Source organism: Thermobia domestica, chromosome 2 (genome assembly GCF_964235325.1).
Source record: "Thermobia domestica chromosome 2, izTheDome1.hap1.1, whole genome shotgun sequence".
In the NCBI taxonomy this organism is placed as follows: Eukaryota; Metazoa; Arthropoda; class Insecta; order Zygentoma; family Lepismatidae; genus Thermobia; species Thermobia domestica.
This window is the reverse complement of record NC_137455.1, coordinates 166510752-166530487: the sequence shown is the minus strand read 5'-3', so window position 1 is coordinate 166530487 and position 19736 is coordinate 166510752. Positions and strand designations below refer to the sequence as shown.

The window sequence follows — 19736 nt, the reverse complement described above, 5'->3', positions numbered from 1 at the left end:
GTTTATAGATTACTAGAAATCTCGAGTGCGTAGGCCAAGACTTCAGTTTAATTTATAGTAAAAACAAAAGCTTTAATGTCACACGTCGCACTTATTCTTATTAGGTAAAGGAAATTAATTATAAATACATACAAATTATTAGGCTTCGAAATTTAAGTTTAAAGAATTAGAATGTTAGAAAAAGTACATTTTAGGATTTTATGAGTTTTCAAAAACGTTGTTTAGGATATTATTACATTACTAAAAAGGACATTTTATAACATTTGATTATATTTTAACGCTTTGTTTGTTATTGTACACTTCGAAACTTATCTTTTAGCACTATTTTAGTAAACTTTAATCTAGTCTTGTAGGAAATAAAAATATTAATAAAATTTTTCTTGCCTAGAATATTTACTGATATTTGAAATCTGGTACGATGTATGCATAGCTTATTTAGAATTACAATGAACCTTTACCACTACAAATTAGAAAGGAACATACTGTGTAGAGGAACCCTTGCTACTGTATTGTTGAAAACTGGTTGACAAAAGCTACAATTAATATTTCGTGAGTTAAAAAAGAATCATTTTTTTTATTTCGAACTAGCTGTAAGCACCTGTCGTTGTCGGGTTGTAATCACTTCGATTAAAAGATACGAAAAAAGTTCTTACTTCATTCCGCGATATGTATCCTCTGATGTTATATAAGCCCGCAAAACAGTGAAGTAGTGGGGTTGCATACACGTAAGGCGTTATCAGAAACTGTTAGAAAAGAGCATACGTTTTTGCAGACATTTTCATCCCAAAGTTCAAAATCGAAAAAGGGGCTTCGTACAAGTTTAGATTTGGTGAATATGTATCTGTGTACAAAATTTGGTGGTTCTAGGTTACTCCTATCTATGCGAGAAACTGACGACAGAGATACACATATTTTCTTATATTAGTACAGAAGAACATTTTAAAAGTTAAAACTAACTATAAACGGCAATTTAGGACGTCCTAGGTTCAAAAAGAAAATTTAAGATATTTTATATCCTAACCCCCACAATCGGACATTTTAGGTTCTAGAAAATTATTACATTTTTGCTCATAGCAACTTAAAATGTATATAGAACACGAAATTCCTTCACTAACTGTACATAAATAAAGTAGGATCAAATCTATATCCGAAGTCTATAAATTATTATCCAAGAGAGGAATTCCGAGGAAACCACTGAATAAGATAAGCACTATGATCATTCATAACATGTGATCGAGCTAGGAACCCTTCGCAGAGATAACTGCTCGTATACAGTTCCCCAAAGTGAGTTTCCCTTAGAGAGAACAAAACTGTGATACTTGTAGTAAGGAAATCTGTATTATCAGATACTTGCAATTCAGCAGTCTCTAGTAGTCTGTCAGTAGTCACTAACGCTGAAGATAGTTTGCCCAGAGAAACTCTAATCATCTTAATTTTAATCCTATACATAGTTTTTCTTAGGAGAAACTGACTTTTGGGCCGCTCTATATGTAACAGAACTATGAAAGTTTATATATCAGAATTCTGTCTGTAGTATTAAAGTAATTATTGAAAAAAGTTAATTACGAGATTTGCTACTACTTCCAGTACTAAATTATTATTATTCTCGCTGATCTCAGAAGTATACAATTTTTGTTCAAACTTTGTGCTTTAATTACACGTTGTGTAGAAATGTTTTAAATTAACTGACAATTTTACCAGAATAGGGAACATGAAGAAATAAGCTGTTCGGTTTACTTTCCTGTTTCAAATTGTTCTGATTATACTGAATAAGATAAAACCGGTGGCCACTCCCGCAAATAATTATTTGCGGGAGTGGCCATCGGTTTTATCATATTCAGTATAATTAGTTTTCATATTATCTATTTCATTACCTCTACAAATGTTAGCTAGACTGCTAAGTAAGAGAACAACTGAAGTAATTTTAAAAAAAGCAACTTTCGCTCTTTAAATTTCATAAAATACAATGCAGTTAAAACTCACCAGGAGCTGATAAAGGATCTATTCTTTCCTTTGGAACGAAGGGAGCACTCCCCCCTTTTAATGATTCTAGTTCGCTTCTGACCTAAAATAAAGACGAAGGATACAAGACAATAAGCATATTTTATTTTTTTTTTCAGATCACTGCTATTTTAGACTAAAAATATTAAGACACATTACGTCTTAAAAAATTAGTTTTCGAAATAAAAATCGTATTTCATCAACGTTCGAACAAATAGTAAACAACATTACAACTTCAACATGTTTAGAACAAAAAACTAATACCATTATGGAGTCAAGAAAGAAAGAAAACTTTAACAAAGTAAAAATTATTAAAAATTACATAAACTTAAAATACTGCAATTTTTTTAATTCCTTGTCTGTCATAGTGTGAGTAATTAAAGTGCATGACAGTGTTTAATTTCTTTTCAGAGAAAAAGCGTTAATCCGAACCATTATTCAATTATGACCTATCAGCAAATAATTTGATCAATTACTAATTGCCTATTTTTACACATAAACTAGCAACGCCCCACATGTTACTGCAGACCAATATTTTACGTTCCTCCCCCTGTGTTTTTCATATAGAATTTGTCTGAATGCGAAGTCTCGCATGACATTTAAACATCTCGTATGGGCATTTTAATGAACACCCCCGTTTTTTCTTGTCATCTAGATCAAATATCAAAAAACGCTGAAACTCTCGTTCAATAATTTCAGACAAAAGATCCGAATACCAAATTTCATTTCTCTAACTTCAAGGGATTCCGAGATATAGATAATCCTACTGTAACAATTGCAACCCCCCCTCCCACCTTTCTCTTTTTCCATGGACTTGGCGTTTTTTTTACCTTCTAGGTCAAATATATACTAGCTGTAAGCACCCGTTGTTGCCAGTCTTAATTCAGAATCGGGATAAAGAAGAGAGAGAGAGATGTCCTTAAAGAATTTCTCCGCGACACATGTATTGCTCGGGAATTTATCCTATACTGTTATATAAGCCCGTACAATACAGAAGTAATGTGGGTTGCATACAGGCAAGATAAATCACCAAAGAAGAAATGGCATAACGTTTCACCTCCCTCGATTTCCCTGAACCGAAAATGGTTTCGTACGGGATTAGAACTAGTAATCCAAAATCAAAGACCCTAGTATGGAAAGCGTACATTATGTTATGAATATAGCTCCATTACAACATAACAGGACACTGTTTTAATCTCGTGATTTTGAATAAGACTGTTCAAAATTATCTTTGCTCAGAAATAAATTTCGTAAATTTTATTGTTTACTGTACTTCAAACAAGAGTATACTATTAATAAATCGTCTTTGTTCGAATTTTGAATTTTTCAATAATTGGCAAAGTGAGTCATATTTTCAGTAATTCTGGGCACATTTTTCTGGAAGTTTTCTTATTTATGTGTTCTTTCTTATTAATAAATGTTTGTCTAACCTCTTAGCAAAACTCTTACTACTCCGTATTTTTTTCTGTTACTTGAATTTATTTAAGTTTAAATGATGAATACAATAACAACACTGCAATACAGTCTTTCCTCCACATTAATGTTTTACATTATGCCTAAGTTGAACATGATAAGAAAGTCCGGCACGAAGATTCACATGAATGGAAAGGGTGTTTCTTGCCGTTTCGATGTATTAAATCTCTAAAATCGGACGTCACTGGTTACTGTCATTGTAAGTTGATTTCTATTAGTGCCTTCCTAAAGAACAGGAAACAGCTATCTCACAAGCAACGACTAACATTTGACACAAAATAGGTAAATCTGATTTTAGCGTAAAGTTGAGCGTGGTTTTGCGCTCAAACTCGCATATGTTTGGAGCTAAACTCAACTCACATTTACCTTTTTGAAAGTGAGCTAACTCATCATAACACTCACGAAAAATGAGCGCGTTCACGCGAGCTAACTCAAACGAGGGTGCTCACTTGCCACCCTGAATATAGTCTAATTGCTCAGAAAACAGTGGGAAATGGAATCAGATTTCACGAAAGAATTAATAAGTCCCTATTAGTTCGAAGTCCTGTATTAGTTTTTTTTTAAAGTAACAGGAGGGCCTGTCTTCGGTTTAACAAAAACTCTTCGCAATAATTAACTAGAAGTGAACTGTATCACTTAGATGTACTAAAACTATGAATGTATCATGGAATTGTGACTACGAAACATAATAATAGTAATATTAAATGTACAAGTCAACTTACCGTTGCATATTCAGTTTTCAGGATAAATATGGCTATGACAGAAACAGAGTAAAAAATAATCCCTGATTTTCCAGGTCAGTATGAACCCTGCCACAACATTGTGTTCGCTTGTTACTGTTACTCGATGCTTGGCAGGTGGCAAATTTGCAAGATTCATACTAATTTTCAAAGAAAATGCAAAGAAAACCTTTGGAAAACACGTTATGATGACCAGCGGCGTATTTTGAACCCAGAAGCTCTTAATTGTACAGTGAAAGCAGGAACGAATTTATCTGCACCACCTCAGTCAACTTTCAGGTTTAATTCCCTGTATACTACATTTCTTCCCAATAACAAGTGTGGACTTTCATGCCTCTATACACTCTTCTTGATCATTTTTTGCTTGATCTCGAAAATGCAATCTTTTCAATGTATAATAATAACGCAAAATAAAAACGTAAGCGTAAATAGGAGACAAGAAATCAATATGAAAAGAGGGAAACAATATTCGCAGCATCCATTCAGCAATTAAATCAAGTACATGGATCCGTCTGTTTAACGACCTACTTACTAGCGGCAGATGATAACAGCATCTCTGATACAGAACTTCACTATGAAAATCTAGGAGAGAAAAAGGTTAGTTGTAATCATTTTCAATAAACCGCATTCCACATATCGCCGACTGTTGTTGATTATTGAATAATGATTTTCCTACTGCACTGCTACCTGTTTCTTTTAACACCTGATATGACGATACTAGTAACATAGATTTTGCACATTTATATTCTTTAAAATTTTCTAGAAATTCATCCTGGTACGAAAAACTTAATTACTTTATAAATCAGCTCCATAGACTTCATTCAAACTGTCACGAAATTAACTTTCTTCAGAATTTCAAAATTATCTTGTGTATTACTACAGTCCCTATTTATTTATTTCTTTTTTAATCCTTTAATATTTTATATGAATTTGTTAAATATTATATAAATATACCTAGGTATATATTAAATAAGCAGCATTGATCTCCATCAGAACACCACAGAACTTGTTTTCGAAATAATGCACATGAAATCAATACGAAGACGACAAACAGTTACTCACCAAGTCATTCCCGTGTTTCTGGTTGTGCCAGATAAATAAAGTGGATAAGAGTTGCTGATGCGTCTCGGTTCCTCCTCTAAATCGTTGTTAAAAACTCGCTACCTGGTCGTATGATTTTTTGAGCTTTTCAGCAACAGTGAAAAACAAGGAACTTTCTTAGACCGTTATTTAACATTTTAATATCAATGTCAATATTGAGGCAGGCAACTCGGGCATGTAAATTTCACAAAAGGGAACAACAGTATTTATATTCTGAGATTCTTAAAGTACCTTCCCAAAGACGGGGAAAAACTTTCCTTGCAGAAATACAGTCGAACAATAACAGTTTAAGTCTTTAATACATATCACCTTTACTGAACTTAAATACTGTTATTCTAACAAATACAAATCAATAATTGATTATCTCAGGTAACTATCACGCGTATTTGAACTACCTCCGTTAGTAATAATCTGAAAAGCATAAATGAATATCAAAGTCTAAATATTGATACTTCAGACTCTATTCTCATTACAACTGAAGATCAAGAAACCTACAAGAGACGGTGATTACTTCCGGCATGCAATTTACTGATGAACAAAACCGTGTATGTAATTATCTTGACGCACTTCCATTCTTTCTCTTTACCTATCATTTTACGCAATATTTCTTTGTATATTTCTATTTATCTTAATCCCCTAATGATGTAAAATTGAACTAAAAATTCAATTAATCCTAATTTTATTCAAGTTAAGGATCCTAAAAGTACCTTGCTAAATACTACTGTAAGGCACCAGTAAGGAAGCAAATTGAACATTTGCTTCGGACTCCTTTTTAGTTATGGGCGGCTATCAATTCAGACAGGGGGTTACTTCAGTAGTCTCAAATGTCACTGAATTTACCAGATTGTGACAAAGTAAGGAACTCATAATTTTTGTTTTATTCATTAAAAAAAAGTATCGACTTACAGGGCGCCAAAGATGGCAACATTTCTCACATGCAATTTTCAGCAAAATATTAAAATGCTTTATCTATGGAATTGTTTATTTGGTTGCTTTTCGTTTTATTTGAAAAACAATAATTTACAGATTCACACGAGATCCTCCGTTTGGAAATGTGTGTCCAAGTTCTTGTGCCGTAGTCTCCTGATTTTTTTTTTTTTTTTAATACCAATGCAATTAGACAGTGATTATGCAAAACTTTTTGTCCCAAAAGGGGATCTGTGTGTTGTATCATCCTCCCTATTCACCAGATCTGGCCCTGTGATCCTTCTTTTTCTTTTCCTTTCTTTCTTTTTTTATTAAAAAAAAAAACTTCCCTAACTTAAGTTTGAACTTCAAGGTTTGCACTTTGATTATGTAACGGCCATCAAGAGGCTTACGACAAGCGTATTAAACAGTATTCCACATAACGACTTTTAGCAATCGTTATATGTACTGATGACCAGGACGTAACGAAGTATGGATCCAGGAGGATTGTACTTTGAACAGCTTTGTATGTTCACTCTCTTTTTTTCTACAGTTTCAGTCTCAATTTCAAATTGCCGTAGTGTGTATGTTTTGGAACTTGCACATTATATTTTAGAAGCTTTAATATGTTTGAAAAACATATCTGTTACTTATCTTCATGCAGAATTAAAATGCTTTCTCGGGATTTTGATTTCACGAGACCAATATATAAGAACGTATTTTTATATTAAACCAGGAACGGAAACTGTTTTAATATATGGCAGAATATATCTGTTATAAAGCCTGTTAAACTTAAAAGCGGGGTTCTTCTTTTCAGGGCATGTAGTACTGTATGGTACCAATCACCCGTAAAAATCGAATTTTTTCAGATTGGTGTTTTTGAATAATAATAATAATAATAATTTTAAAAAATGATCAGAAGGCTGCAACACGAGAACTTAGATATATATCTGCAAACAGAGATATCACTATAATGAATAAATTATTATTTTTCAAATAAAACCAAAAGCACCAAAATATCTTGAACTGCTCTGGAGATAGTGCACTTTAATACTTTGCCGAAATTCGCACATGAGAAATGGCGCCTGAGACGATATATTTGGCAACCTGTATCTCAAGCCAGGAATTATTTTTGGACAAAACAAAAAATACGGGTGTCTTACTTTGTCCTGAACTTTAACATCTAGGTAAATTCAGTAACATCTGTGACTATCAAAGTAAGTTTTTTTCCTTGCCTGCCTAAATTGATCTGGATATACCGGGCATTCTCCAGTATAATTAAGGAAAACAATTTTTTATAGATATTACGCTAGCCTGTACAACTCTTCATCTCCAATATAGTAGTCACGTATAAAGATGAATTTAAAACATTACGAAAATATTTCGTTTATATCCGCTTACATTTTTTAAAGCCACTTTTCAATTTAGAAAACAAAATCAAACGCTTGAAGCTATTTAAATCTTTTTAAACTTAATTCCTTAACTGGCATTTTACATTTTTCTTGCCGTTTTTATATACTACAGAAGAACGGGACTATGAACTGCAGGGCCTATTATTAAAGTGAGATACTAACCACCATTCGGGTCTATATAAGAAAATTTTACATTTTCAGAATAACATGAACCTAAGAAAACAAAATGTGAGCTCAAATATCAGTTCAGTGTGAAGAAGCCTAATGGTTTACTTCCATCATTTGAAACACACGAAACAAGAATTTTCATCAAATCTATTTCGTGAATTAATTATCCCGCCCAACATAAACACACCGTCCATCTATCAGGAAATCGCTTCCAAAGTTTCGAAAAATCAAATCATGCCTAAAGTTGCATTATTATTATTATTATTATTATTATAGCTTGAGAAATCTTGCTTGCAAGTACTAGCTAGCGAAAAAGCTACTAGGCAGACTATTTTGCAGTCTTAGTGTTTATACAAATAAACAAAAATCAATTTGCAACAAAGTAAACATATCAATACATTTGTTATTTTGTTTATTGGCATGTCACTTAGAAATAAAAAAAGAGAGTAACATCTACTATTTATTCTTGAATTTCTTATGGAAATTTTTTGATCGATCGGACTTTACTCGCCAAATATAAAAAAAGTACTCGCCACTGGCAAGCAGATTTTTCAAACCCTGATTATTATTATTATTATTATTATTATTATATCCTGACCAGGATAGCAGTGCGGTTTTGGAAGGATGGCGCTGCTGTTGTGTTTACATCAGTTACTTGGCAAGCGCGGTGGGACAGGGGAGCGGAGAGTTTCACTCTGCAGTGTATCTAACGGTTTTTAAAAGTTGCAGTTTGGATGTTATGCATAGCCTAATCTCTTTCCGCTTAATAAAGAACGCCGTAAGTTATGTGGTTGTAGTAAACCATTCCTGCAGTAATGCAGATGTATTGTGAATAGTGATATATGAATGGCAATTACCAATTTAAGAACAACATAGCACAATTGACAATTCAGTGAACTTCTACCGTGTATTAAGCAGATTGTATAAAAATTGATTACGTTTTATTCGATGCCATTATAAAACAGGAGCAGCCTGTAAAACGCTGCTCGCTAGCTTGTTCGCAAGTTAATATGGAGGGTGTATTTTTGTTGTAGTAGTTTTGTTGCTTGTTACTTAAGATGTTCTGCAAGTAACTTCAATAACTTTTAAAACTGTTTGTCTTAACTTGAGCCAGGGGCGGATCCAGACTGAATGTTTGGGGGGGGGGGGCGGTCGTTCGAAGTCAAATCAAGGTAAGAGTGTATTGCAGAAAAAAAAGTAAAACAACTTTAGAAAAGGAGAAGTAGCTATTGTCTGCAATTTTTAGAACAGAAATGGCCACCTGCGATTTCGAAGGTGGACATTTTTTTTTTTTTTTTTTTTTTTTTTTTTTTTTTTTTTTTTTTAGCAAGAATGCCAATGTAAGTAATTTCTTGCAATTTAATGCTTTATTTGACTTCTGCAACGTAAAACAAAAAAAGTAAGGCCTACCTATTTTAGGTTTTATTTTACATTTATAATACAAAGGTGAAAATTCTTAGGTTTTATTTTTAAAATAAAAAAAATACCCTATTCTGGGGGGGACAATCATCCCGATCACCCCGCCTCCTGGATCTGCCCCTGACTTGAGCATATGCGTGAAGTGGTTTATTACGAACAGGACAAAAAGAACTGTGATAGATTGATTACAAGTAATCCGGTTAGAAACACTGCTGCTTGCATTTTAGTTTCAAAATCGGCCGCCCGCACTCTTTCGCTGGTCAGGTAATAATAATAATAATAATAATAATAATAATAATAATAATAATAATAATAATAATAATAAACTTCTATAAGGAAACTTGTTATATCGTGTACACAATTACATTTCCTTGATAAAATAGAAGTTACATGTTTACATGCAAAGCTACAGCCTCGTGACGCTTATCACCAACCAACAACTTGACTGCGAGGAAGTTCTAATCATCGGATAGCAAATTTGTGTGAATGTTTATACGTATAATAACTGATCACACTTTCAAAATCAGAAGAGTACGTGTAAGGAAGTTTTTCTCGTTTAAGAACTCACCTGTTCGAGTTGTTCTTTTACACTTTCTATTTCTTTATCTTTTTCTAGTTCCGCGTCTCGATATTTATCACGTTCTCTTTGTAAGTCTTCTATTGTAATATCTTTAGAACGACATTCAGACGTAAGCCTGTTCTTTAAAAGAGAAAGAGAAAATAATTAACAGACAAAATCAGTTACAAAACACAAAAAAGAAAAGGCACGAGACACTACACTAAACTTTCTTCATTTTATTTCTTCCTGAATCACAGATCATATCATACTATAGAATTATTTCTATACTATTTCTGTAATGAAATATAAACAAAATTTTAACACATTTTCAGAAAACCCACAAAATCAGTAACCAACCTTTGTGGGCCCTTCCAAAAGGAATTAACTAAGCAATATTTTAATCTTAACAATTAAATATTTACTGATTAAGTACCAACAAAAACTCCAGAGCTATTGTAGAGAAAACTGTCGCAACAAAATACACACACACTAGTAAACTACCCTTTCAGAAACGTTATAAGAAAAACGAAATTATTATGTTCTAGGGTTATTAACGAAATATAAATGTATAAATACAAAATATCAACATACTCGCCAAGTCGTTTCTGAAGAAAACGCCAGAGGGTTTAATCCTGCCGGTGTTTTCAAAGAGAAATTTTACGAATGTTATTACTGTGTATTGGAAAACGTATGTCTACATATGAAAATAAACATCAATCATTAGATCTGATCGAACTGAACAAAATGGCATACAGTAGGACGTCGATAATCGGAACGTCAAAAATCCGAACGCCATTTGTCATACATATTTGTATTTTCCCTTAGGCCTATACAAGTTAAGTTTTAAGTGTGAGTTACAAGAACAGTGTAATTTAGTGTACGAGCAGGTTCTTCAGAAACACTAAATGTAAGTAACCTAACGTACGGTATTGTCATTACTGTATGTATTGTATAACTACTGTATCGATAAAAGAGCATACAGTACATTATATTTAAGCCTAAATGGCATTTTCTTGGTCATTTTCGAAAATCCAAGCTACCTGTGGCCCCAATTAGTTCGGATTTTCGACTTCCTACTGCATTTGTGAAGTCCTCATGTATAGCTTACGAGAAAACCAACAAAAACTATAACCTTTTAAGCATGAAAAACTGATGCTATACGAGGACCACTTCACCTACAAAGTAGAACTAAACTAAAATCAATCTTTTCATTATGTCACTCGCAAGATGACAGTAAACACTATCGTTAATAAGGTACAACACAAAATTATCAATACCTCTTAAAACTTTAATACCAATCATGTCATGGGCTGCAAACGGTATTCGGGCACATGCCACAAAACGTGTCTGGAAGAACTTGGATCTGACCCAAAGTTTGTACACACATGTTATACAGGGTATTCCACAATAAGTATTCACCTTCACAGTGTATGAAACCACCTGGAGCTGCCACATACAAGCTGTTCGAGAAGGTATCCAGTCATATAGATGCTGAATATTTATCTGGGGTATGCTTGCCGTAGCTGGGCGATGATAGTTACCAGAAGTTTTAAATCTTTGCCGAATCACGAACATCAAAAAGTTGAAAACTGTTAATGCACACATTGCTCACTTGCTACTTTTTAAAATATTATTTAAAATTTGGTTGATTAATTTTTAATAAGTTTAACACCTTGATGAACAACACGACTAAATGAGATATTGCTTAAAGAAAGAATCTGAATCCCTACTTGCATTTTCACTAGACGCAACTATCCCCACCGGGTTATTAACCTGGAAACAACCGAGTATTTTTCAGAAATGGTTTTCACGGCATGTAACGAATAGTGCGTAAATAGTTATCTACTAGAAAGGCATGAGTTCCATCACGGTTAAATGGTGAGGGTTCGGACCTTTGTCACGGGAGACTTGGTTCGCTTTCCGGTGGTAGCTCATGTCGTTTGGATTCCATATTAAGATGTAGTGTCCATGTTTCAAACGTTTTTATGCTGATTAAAGCAAATCTGACTAGCGAAGGGCGGACTTGGGTAAAGGAGCTACCGATTGATGCATGTGGTGAATGGCGGACATCTTAGATCCAGGTTAATTTTTTCAAACAGAAAGGTAGACATGTAACACATCAATTAACACTATTTTTTGCAGGGGAATGCAGTCCCGCACGCGCGTTATCATGTCCCGTTCCAAAGTTATGACGACCCAAAGTTGACAATTTTTTGTTTCCTTGCAGGGAGAGCGACATGGCACTAACGCTGGAAGAAAGACGTGACGCCCCAAATTTGACAGGTTTTCTTTACGTTGCAGGTAGAGCGAGATGGCACTGACGAAGCAGGAAAGAATTGAGATCACCCTAATGTCTGGGGAAAGAAGAAATCGTATGATTGCCCAGGACTTAACGCGCGCCACCCCGAAAGACATGCAATAAGTCACAACACCGTTACCTACCTCATTAGGAAATTCAATGTAACTGGTAATGTTGTCGACAGACCACGGTCAGGTCCCCCACGAACCGCGACAGATGAGGAGATATCCACAATGGTGCTTGCTGTGCGTGTAAAAAGTCTGAAGCGTAGCACAAAACAACTATCAGTGAAAACGCGTACCACGTGCTTCCGTGATAAGTATTCTCCATACGAACAAGTGGCATCCCTTCAAGCTACGATCATGAGATCAATCCCTGCAAGAGGGTTACCCCTGTTCATATCATGGTGTGGTGTGACATACGGAACACGTCGATCATAGGAACCTTATTTATTCCTGGTACCCTAAATGGTGTCCGATGTTACAGGAGTTGGTGTTTCCGTTGCTGCTTCGACCTGATGCCACCTTGCCGCGATATTTTCAGCAATATGGTCCCCGCCGCACTATGCGCTGTCTGTGCGGGAATGCTTGGATCTGCATTTTCCTGGACGTTGGATCGGTCGCAGAGACCCTGTGGAGTGGCCAGCCCGGTCGCCGAACCTCACTCTTGGATATTTTATGGGGACACTTAAAACACCTGGTGTATCAGAAGAAGATTCGGGATGTTGCACACCTACAGGGACGTATTCAGGACGCCTGTGACAGCATCATCCCCGCTGTGTTGTTACGAATTCAGGAGGACTGGATTAAGAGACTCCGGTTGTGTGTTGCAATGGACGGGTAACATCTGGAGCACATCCTGTAGGTGGGACTTTGGGGCGTCATAACTTTGGAACGGGACATGATAACATTTCTACTTGCGGGAGTACATTCCCCTGCAAAAAACAGTGTTAATTGATGTGTCGCATGCCTACCTTCCCATTTGAAAAATTAACCTGGATCCAAGATGGCCGCCATTCATCACGCATGCATCAATCGGTAACTCCTTTACCCAATTCCACCCTTCGCTAGTCAGATTTGCTTTAATCATGTTTGTTTCCAAAATAATCCACTGTACTAAGACTTATGGACCATCCTGTATAACTATTTTATTTCAACCACACTTAGATTCTCTAAGTTTACTTTCCAATGGAACCAATGGTAGTCAACAGACAAGTATACTACAATATTCATTCAGCATTAAACTTAGTGTTTAGTTGGTTGATTTGGAGTTTAGCGTTCCCTTCAGCATCGGGGCCATGTAAGACGTGGACCTACAGCTTAACGTGGGATTCGAATCTTATGAGCTCTCTAGAATCGAACCTGGATCTCCCGTTAGAGGCGCATATGTTAACGATGTTGATCAATTAGAGGAGTGAAAAACTATTGTATTTTCAAATCTACACTTGTGCATGAATTACACAAATATCTAAATATTTGACCAAATATAGGACTAGTACACATAATGTTCTCGATCTGAAATTCACTGAATACAATCGGTTTTCGGTGTTCAACGTTTTTCAGACGAGAAAAGATATTTGTTTTAAGCAGCATAATACAAGCTTTACGTTATATTTTATTTTGAGTTACTCCGTAGATTATTCATTTTCTTCCAACAAACCACTTTGCTTTGTCCGATTACAAAACGAAATACCTCGTAGCAGTTAAACTTGTTTCCTTATCAGGAAATTCCAGTCAATGCATAACTTCTCGGGGCTGTTGACCTTTTATCTTCTTATCTCTCATTGTGCATATATCAAAACATATACAACAGTGTCTTATATAGTGTTAATAACATAGCTGGCAAGTATGTTCTTTATCTTAAGTATTCTAAGTGGGAACCAACTTTCGTAAATCTTTCATAAAAGCTTGATTTAGTCCCTTTTGCAAAGCTGTGACAGAGAATCTTTTGTATAGTTATCTATTGTCGCCACTTAGTATTGTTAAAAAATCCTACATACGTAAATGAAATTACATCCTGTCTACATTTTTGTAAGAGAGAAGCTTGAATGGAAGGGAGTTAAAACATTTAGGGTTGGAATAGATATTTATGTAATGATGAAGTGTAAATTAATCTAATTTTGACACACCAGAAGATAAAAGAAATATATACGTATATTCTATACGTAAAGAAATATACTTTATTGTTGTTGCAGGTGGGTACTGAGTAAGAAGAATAATTACCAAAATGGAGTCAATAGGGAGAATAGAGCCATCCAAGAGGAAACGATGTAGTGATGTTTGCATACTGTGCAACAGAGAAAATGCTGGTGAAGCAACTTTACGGAAAGATGAGCAATGTGTACAGATATTGGACAATTTAGGTGGTGATGCTTCAGTAGAAAATATACAACACCTTTGACTGAACTTGCATCTAACATTTTAAAAACTATTGACCCGTAAGAAAAAATAGCAAGCTATACAAAGACGTTACATCAGATCATATCTACCGCGCCAGTGACATTCCATTACTTCTTTAAATATCCTTTCCATGTACTCCTTCCTGGTTCTGTCAGTTTCTCTTTCTAATTCATTATTCAGTCTTTTGTATTCTTTGATGTTCGTGGTTGTCGCCCTTCTACCTTCCTCCACTTTTAGCCTCGCTTAAGTTATCCACGATTTTCTCGATGCTCTTTCCTTCTTTTCATCTTACCAATGTTATTGTTGACAGTATCTAGCAGTATCTGCTAAGCTCTTCTCCAGTTATTCTCTACGCTGCCTACTATATCGTCCATGACACAGAATTTTTCTTCCATCCCTTCTTTCATATCGCTGTCCATGCTTCTCAGTCGTTCTAAATTCCATTTTCGATTCCTCCTCCCGTGTTTCTTGATTGATTTCAACCGAGTTTGCATTCCCCTCACTAAGAGATTGTGGTTCGAATCAATGTCCACTCCTGGCAGTGACTTCATGATCCGTATACAATTCCTGAACCTTTGCTTCACAAGAATATAATCGATTTGATAGCGTTTCTTATCTTCTGGACTTTACCACATGTATAGCTTCATTTTCTTTCTTAAATCACGTGTTCATCACCACCACATCATGTTGCTTACGAAAGCCGATAAGCATCTGATCACGTGCGTTTCTTCTACCTAGTCCAAATGATCTCATCACCTTACCTGCAGCTCATTGTCCCACCACGCTGTTGAAGTCTCCCATTACTGTGGCTAGTCTTTTATCTCTAGGTGGCCTTCCACCATTCTTAGGATTTTTACCTAAATGAATCATCATTATAAAAACTGCCGAACAAGAGGTAACTGCTGACTTTACCTCTTCCCTCCTGGTGCAACGTAACTAATCTCGTTCGATATTACTCCTACTTCACTGTCATCATGGTCAGTTATATTGGCACATACTTGTTCAATATTCGCTGGTTTTGCATTTGGCTTTATACAAACACCAAGCGGTCACTACAGATTCCACTTAGGTTACACTTTTAGCTACTTCGTTTCCCATCGCTATCGCGACACCATTCTCGGGCCTTAATGCCGCCTGAATAGACTACTGTATAATTTCCCGATACCATTTCACTTTTTCCTAACCACATTTCACTCAAACCCACTATGTTCACTTACACTTATGCATTTTCACTTCTAAATTTTCAAGTTTACCGAAACGTTCTAAAGTTCGTGTGTTCCAGGTTTCTATGCTGAAATGAAGGTTATTATTTTGTCCTTTGATAATTCTCGGAGTAGTTCCCACCCAGAGATCCGAATGGGGAACTATTTTATCTCAGGAAGAACCATCATTGTATTTATACTTCTTCTTCGTTCCACATAAGAAAAAGTATTACCTTTTCTTTCCCACATCTCCATGCTATTGACTACCTTCTGGTTCATCCGCTTCTAGGACAATTTCCTCTCCTACGGATAAGAAGGTACCCAGACATCTAGCAGATCATAATGACTAATTTAAGTCAGAGTGATGAATCTAATCAATTGTTATTATTATGACCTGCTCATAATTCGTTCGTTCGTGAAAGCAAGCACAAATCGCATATGTCTGTTATGGCACTGCATTCGACAGACACTTCTATCAAGTACTTTGTATTAAAACGGTTGGAAAGAGTCCATGAATATGTTGTCGGATATGAGATAACGTCAGTAATGACGTTAGACCTTGCGTTATTCAAACCACTTAAAAACTGCAAATGTTTTTTAAACCAAAATTAAATGATAAAATTTATTCATCATGTAAAATTCACATAATTACTTTGTATGTACTGTTTACAGTTTTTCTTGAAGAGTTTCTTACAGAACACAAATACTTAAAAGATGAATACAAGAATATTCAAACAACACTTTAGAAAGAAAGAAAAAAAAAGAAACACTCTGAATTTATACGAGGGTCAGCTGATATGTTCTCGGCCCGACCACCTTTTGAATGTACTACCCTGACGTAACTGATGTCATGTGAAATGTTGATTTTTTATATGTATATGTACCAAATTTCACGATTCTACCATGAACGGTTTTTATTTTACAGGTAATTAAATGAACCATGGCGGAGCCAGATGTCAAATTCACCAAAGAGGAGTTGCGAGGTGTAAGGAAATTATTCTTCCTGCAACAGAAGTCGCCCAAGGAAATCCATGGTTGCATGCTAGACACATTGGGTGGACAGTGCCCTTCATACTCCACTGTGAAGAAATGGTGTGCGAACTTCAAGCGTGGTGAATGTTCAACAGAAGATGGTGACAGGTGTGGCAGGCCAGTGACAGTGTCAACTCCGGAAAAAATAGACCAGATTCATGACCTGATTTTGAGCAACAGATGGATTTCGCTTCAAAGTGCACATATCCAAAGAACTTGTTGGGTCTATAATCCATGATCAGTTGGACATGCGCAAGCTTTCTGCAAAATGGATTCCGAAATGTTTGAACGCGGATCAGAAACGCGAAAGTGTGAGATCATCGCAGGTGATTTTACGGTATTCTGCGAACTCCAAGAACGAGTTTTTGAATCGGCTTGTTACCCAGGATGAAACGTGGTTGCATTACTTTGATCCGGAAACCAAACAGCAGTCATGCGAGTGGCGCCACTCAGGATCTCCAAGGCCCAAAGAATTCAAAGCACAAAAGTCCGCAGGGAAGGTGCTTGCCTCAATATTCTGGCATAAGGGTGGTGTTTTGCTCTCAGACTACCTTCCAAAGGGCCAAACCATAACTGCAGAGTATTACTGCAGTCTGCTGGCTAAGGTAAAGGACGCTATTAAAGAAAAGCGCCGGGGAAAGTTGACACGAGGTGTCTTGTTCTTGCAGGACAATGCTCCCGTCCACAAGGCTGGCAGAACAATGGATTTTCTGAGGAACCTAGGGTTTCAGTGCATTGACCACCCACTTTATTCGCCAGATCTTGACCTTTCTGATTATTATCTGTTTCCAAAACTCAAAACAGCACTGAAAGGACAGAAATTTCACTGATGAAGAGTGATAACAGCTGCGGAACAGTTTTTTGCAGACCTTGAGTTTTTTTTTTTTTTTTTTTTTTTTTGTGGGGTTGGAGAAGTTGCAGCATCGAAGTGCCAAGTGTGTTGACCTCCGAGAGGACTATGTTGAATAGCCTCACACTTTCATGCCCGCAGCTCAAGTCCTTCTGGGTCGGGCCGAGAACTTATCAGCCCACCCTCGTACTATTAACCAACGAAGCTGCAACCAAGGAAATGGGAAACTTGACATATGAACACCTCGACATTTAAAAAAAAAAAAAAAAAAAAAAAAAAAAAAAAAAAAAAAATCTCATTTTGATGTCGTTTATGTGAAGTGGAGTGCAAACTGAAAGTTAAAGCTCTTTTCATTAGATTAGAAAAAAAAATTTCTTTGCAATGAGTTTGCGAATTACGGTGCATTCTGCGCTAAAATATTGCAGAAATTAATGTATTAGCCAAAAGTGACATTAAAGTATGTAAGTCTCAAAGAGGAAAATGGGAACTTACAAATCTAGTACACCATTTTGTCATATCTTGGAGCGAACGAAGCACCTGAGCAAGAAAATCGGTGAAATAAAATTATATGTAGGATTGAGAAGCCCGACGACCACCACGAAGCAAATTGTGCTGCATCAACTAGTTATAGGAAAAACTATACTGCTATGATGAATGTCCCTAAACCGTGCCAACGGGCAACTGCTTAATATCGTGACAATGATTGTTGTCACAACCTGAGTGTGTCAAACTTTGTTTTCAAAAATACCAAACATCTGTTAGTGAACAAATAATTAATGGTAATGGAACAAAGAATTTCTGGGATCCGTTTTCACAAAGAAGAATAAAATTGTGTAAAACAATGGTTAAAAAATGGAAATTGTAAATACAGAAGATACTCTAGAAATGAAGTTGTTAAATTGTCTTTCCGTTCTATGTCGTTCGCGTCCCAATATAAACTGCAAAGAATGTATCGGAAAGTATGAGTTAACAGCAATCCCACAATCCTTGTTCGCACGTGATGGAACAATGTACAAAAGCAAAGGCAAAAGTAAGCTGATGCATCATTTGGAAGAACTTGGCACAAAGAAACTAACAACAGAGATTTTTAATCCTTCTTTAGAAACCAGCAAACGTGCAACTCAAGTAGAAAATATTGATTCTGGTACTGCAATTATTGATGGTATGACGGAACTAAACAAATTGTTACTTTCAACAGATATTCAAAACTGTTGCTGATTCGGCAAATCAGTTCAGTAATGAAAATTTAAGCAAGTACAATAGTACTCAAAAATTCATATCGTATTCGATACGTTTTCCTTTGAGGATTCCCTAAAAAATGCCATCAGAGAAAGACGGCAGCATGATACGCACCCGTTATGTACAAATTAAAGAGGAAATGAGAATGAAAATGTCCCCATGAAAAGCATTCTTATCTCAGTATAAAAATAACGACTTCCTTTCTGCAGTATAAAGTCACAATCTGCTCAAATATCTACTCATTTAGAAAAAGAATGTTATTGTTTCTTACTGTGGCGAAGTCAAGTTAGATAAAACATTGGTAGAAGATAACAGCATTTCACAAAAAGAGGTTAATACAAAGTAAATCCTCCACGCAATCCTTCCAACCCAAAGAGAGTTCAAAAATTAACATTTTTTCCCCCACCAGTCACTGACGTTCGTACACTACCGATCACTAAATATCTTGAATTGACAAGTGATACCACCTTACTTTTAACTGGTCCTCAGAAGAAAAGATTCGTATAGATTTAATATATCACGCCTCAGGTCAGAAAAGAATTGAAGAGAAATTGTAATATTTGAATTTAATTATTTCAAAATAGGACAAGCGCTGTAACTATATTTCGATTTTAGCATTTAGATTTAATATTAGTGCAATTGCATGTTGGTTGGTGGACAAACTAAAAAAAAAAAAAAAAAAGTATGTATTCGTTCTACAAATGTATGTCCTACAAATAAATTGTAGAACAAATATATTTGTTCTAAATTATGTACAAGGGCCGAAGTTCAGGCGGAACAACTAATACACATAATGAATTGTTAAAGATTTTGTTTTCAATTTTAAATCAACATTAATGGTCGTTGATGTCAAAGACACAATTTATACAGCCCATAGGTTTTAATGGCACTCGATACCGCGATAGACAATCATACGGCAATCTTTATATTGTCGTA

The 19736-nt window shown here is 35.6% G+C and overlaps 1 protein-coding gene across 4 annotated transcripts in view; it reads right to left on the bottom strand.

The window, feature by feature from the left end:
* LOC145677096 (uncharacterized) overlaps positions 1–19736 on the bottom strand; it is a 108119-nt gene that overhangs the window by 54270 nt on the left and 34113 nt on the right. For all 4 annotated transcript variants that reach the window (XM_081747764.1, XM_081747765.1, XM_081747769.1 and 1 more), the window contains exons 3-4: positions 9789–9920; positions 1984–2065 (exon numbers count right to left, since the gene is read on the bottom strand). In XM_081747764.1, coding sequence (XP_081603890.1) covers positions 1984–2065; positions 9789–9920 — 214 coding nt within the window. The remainder of the gene's footprint in view (positions 1–1983; positions 2066–9788; positions 9921–19736) is intronic.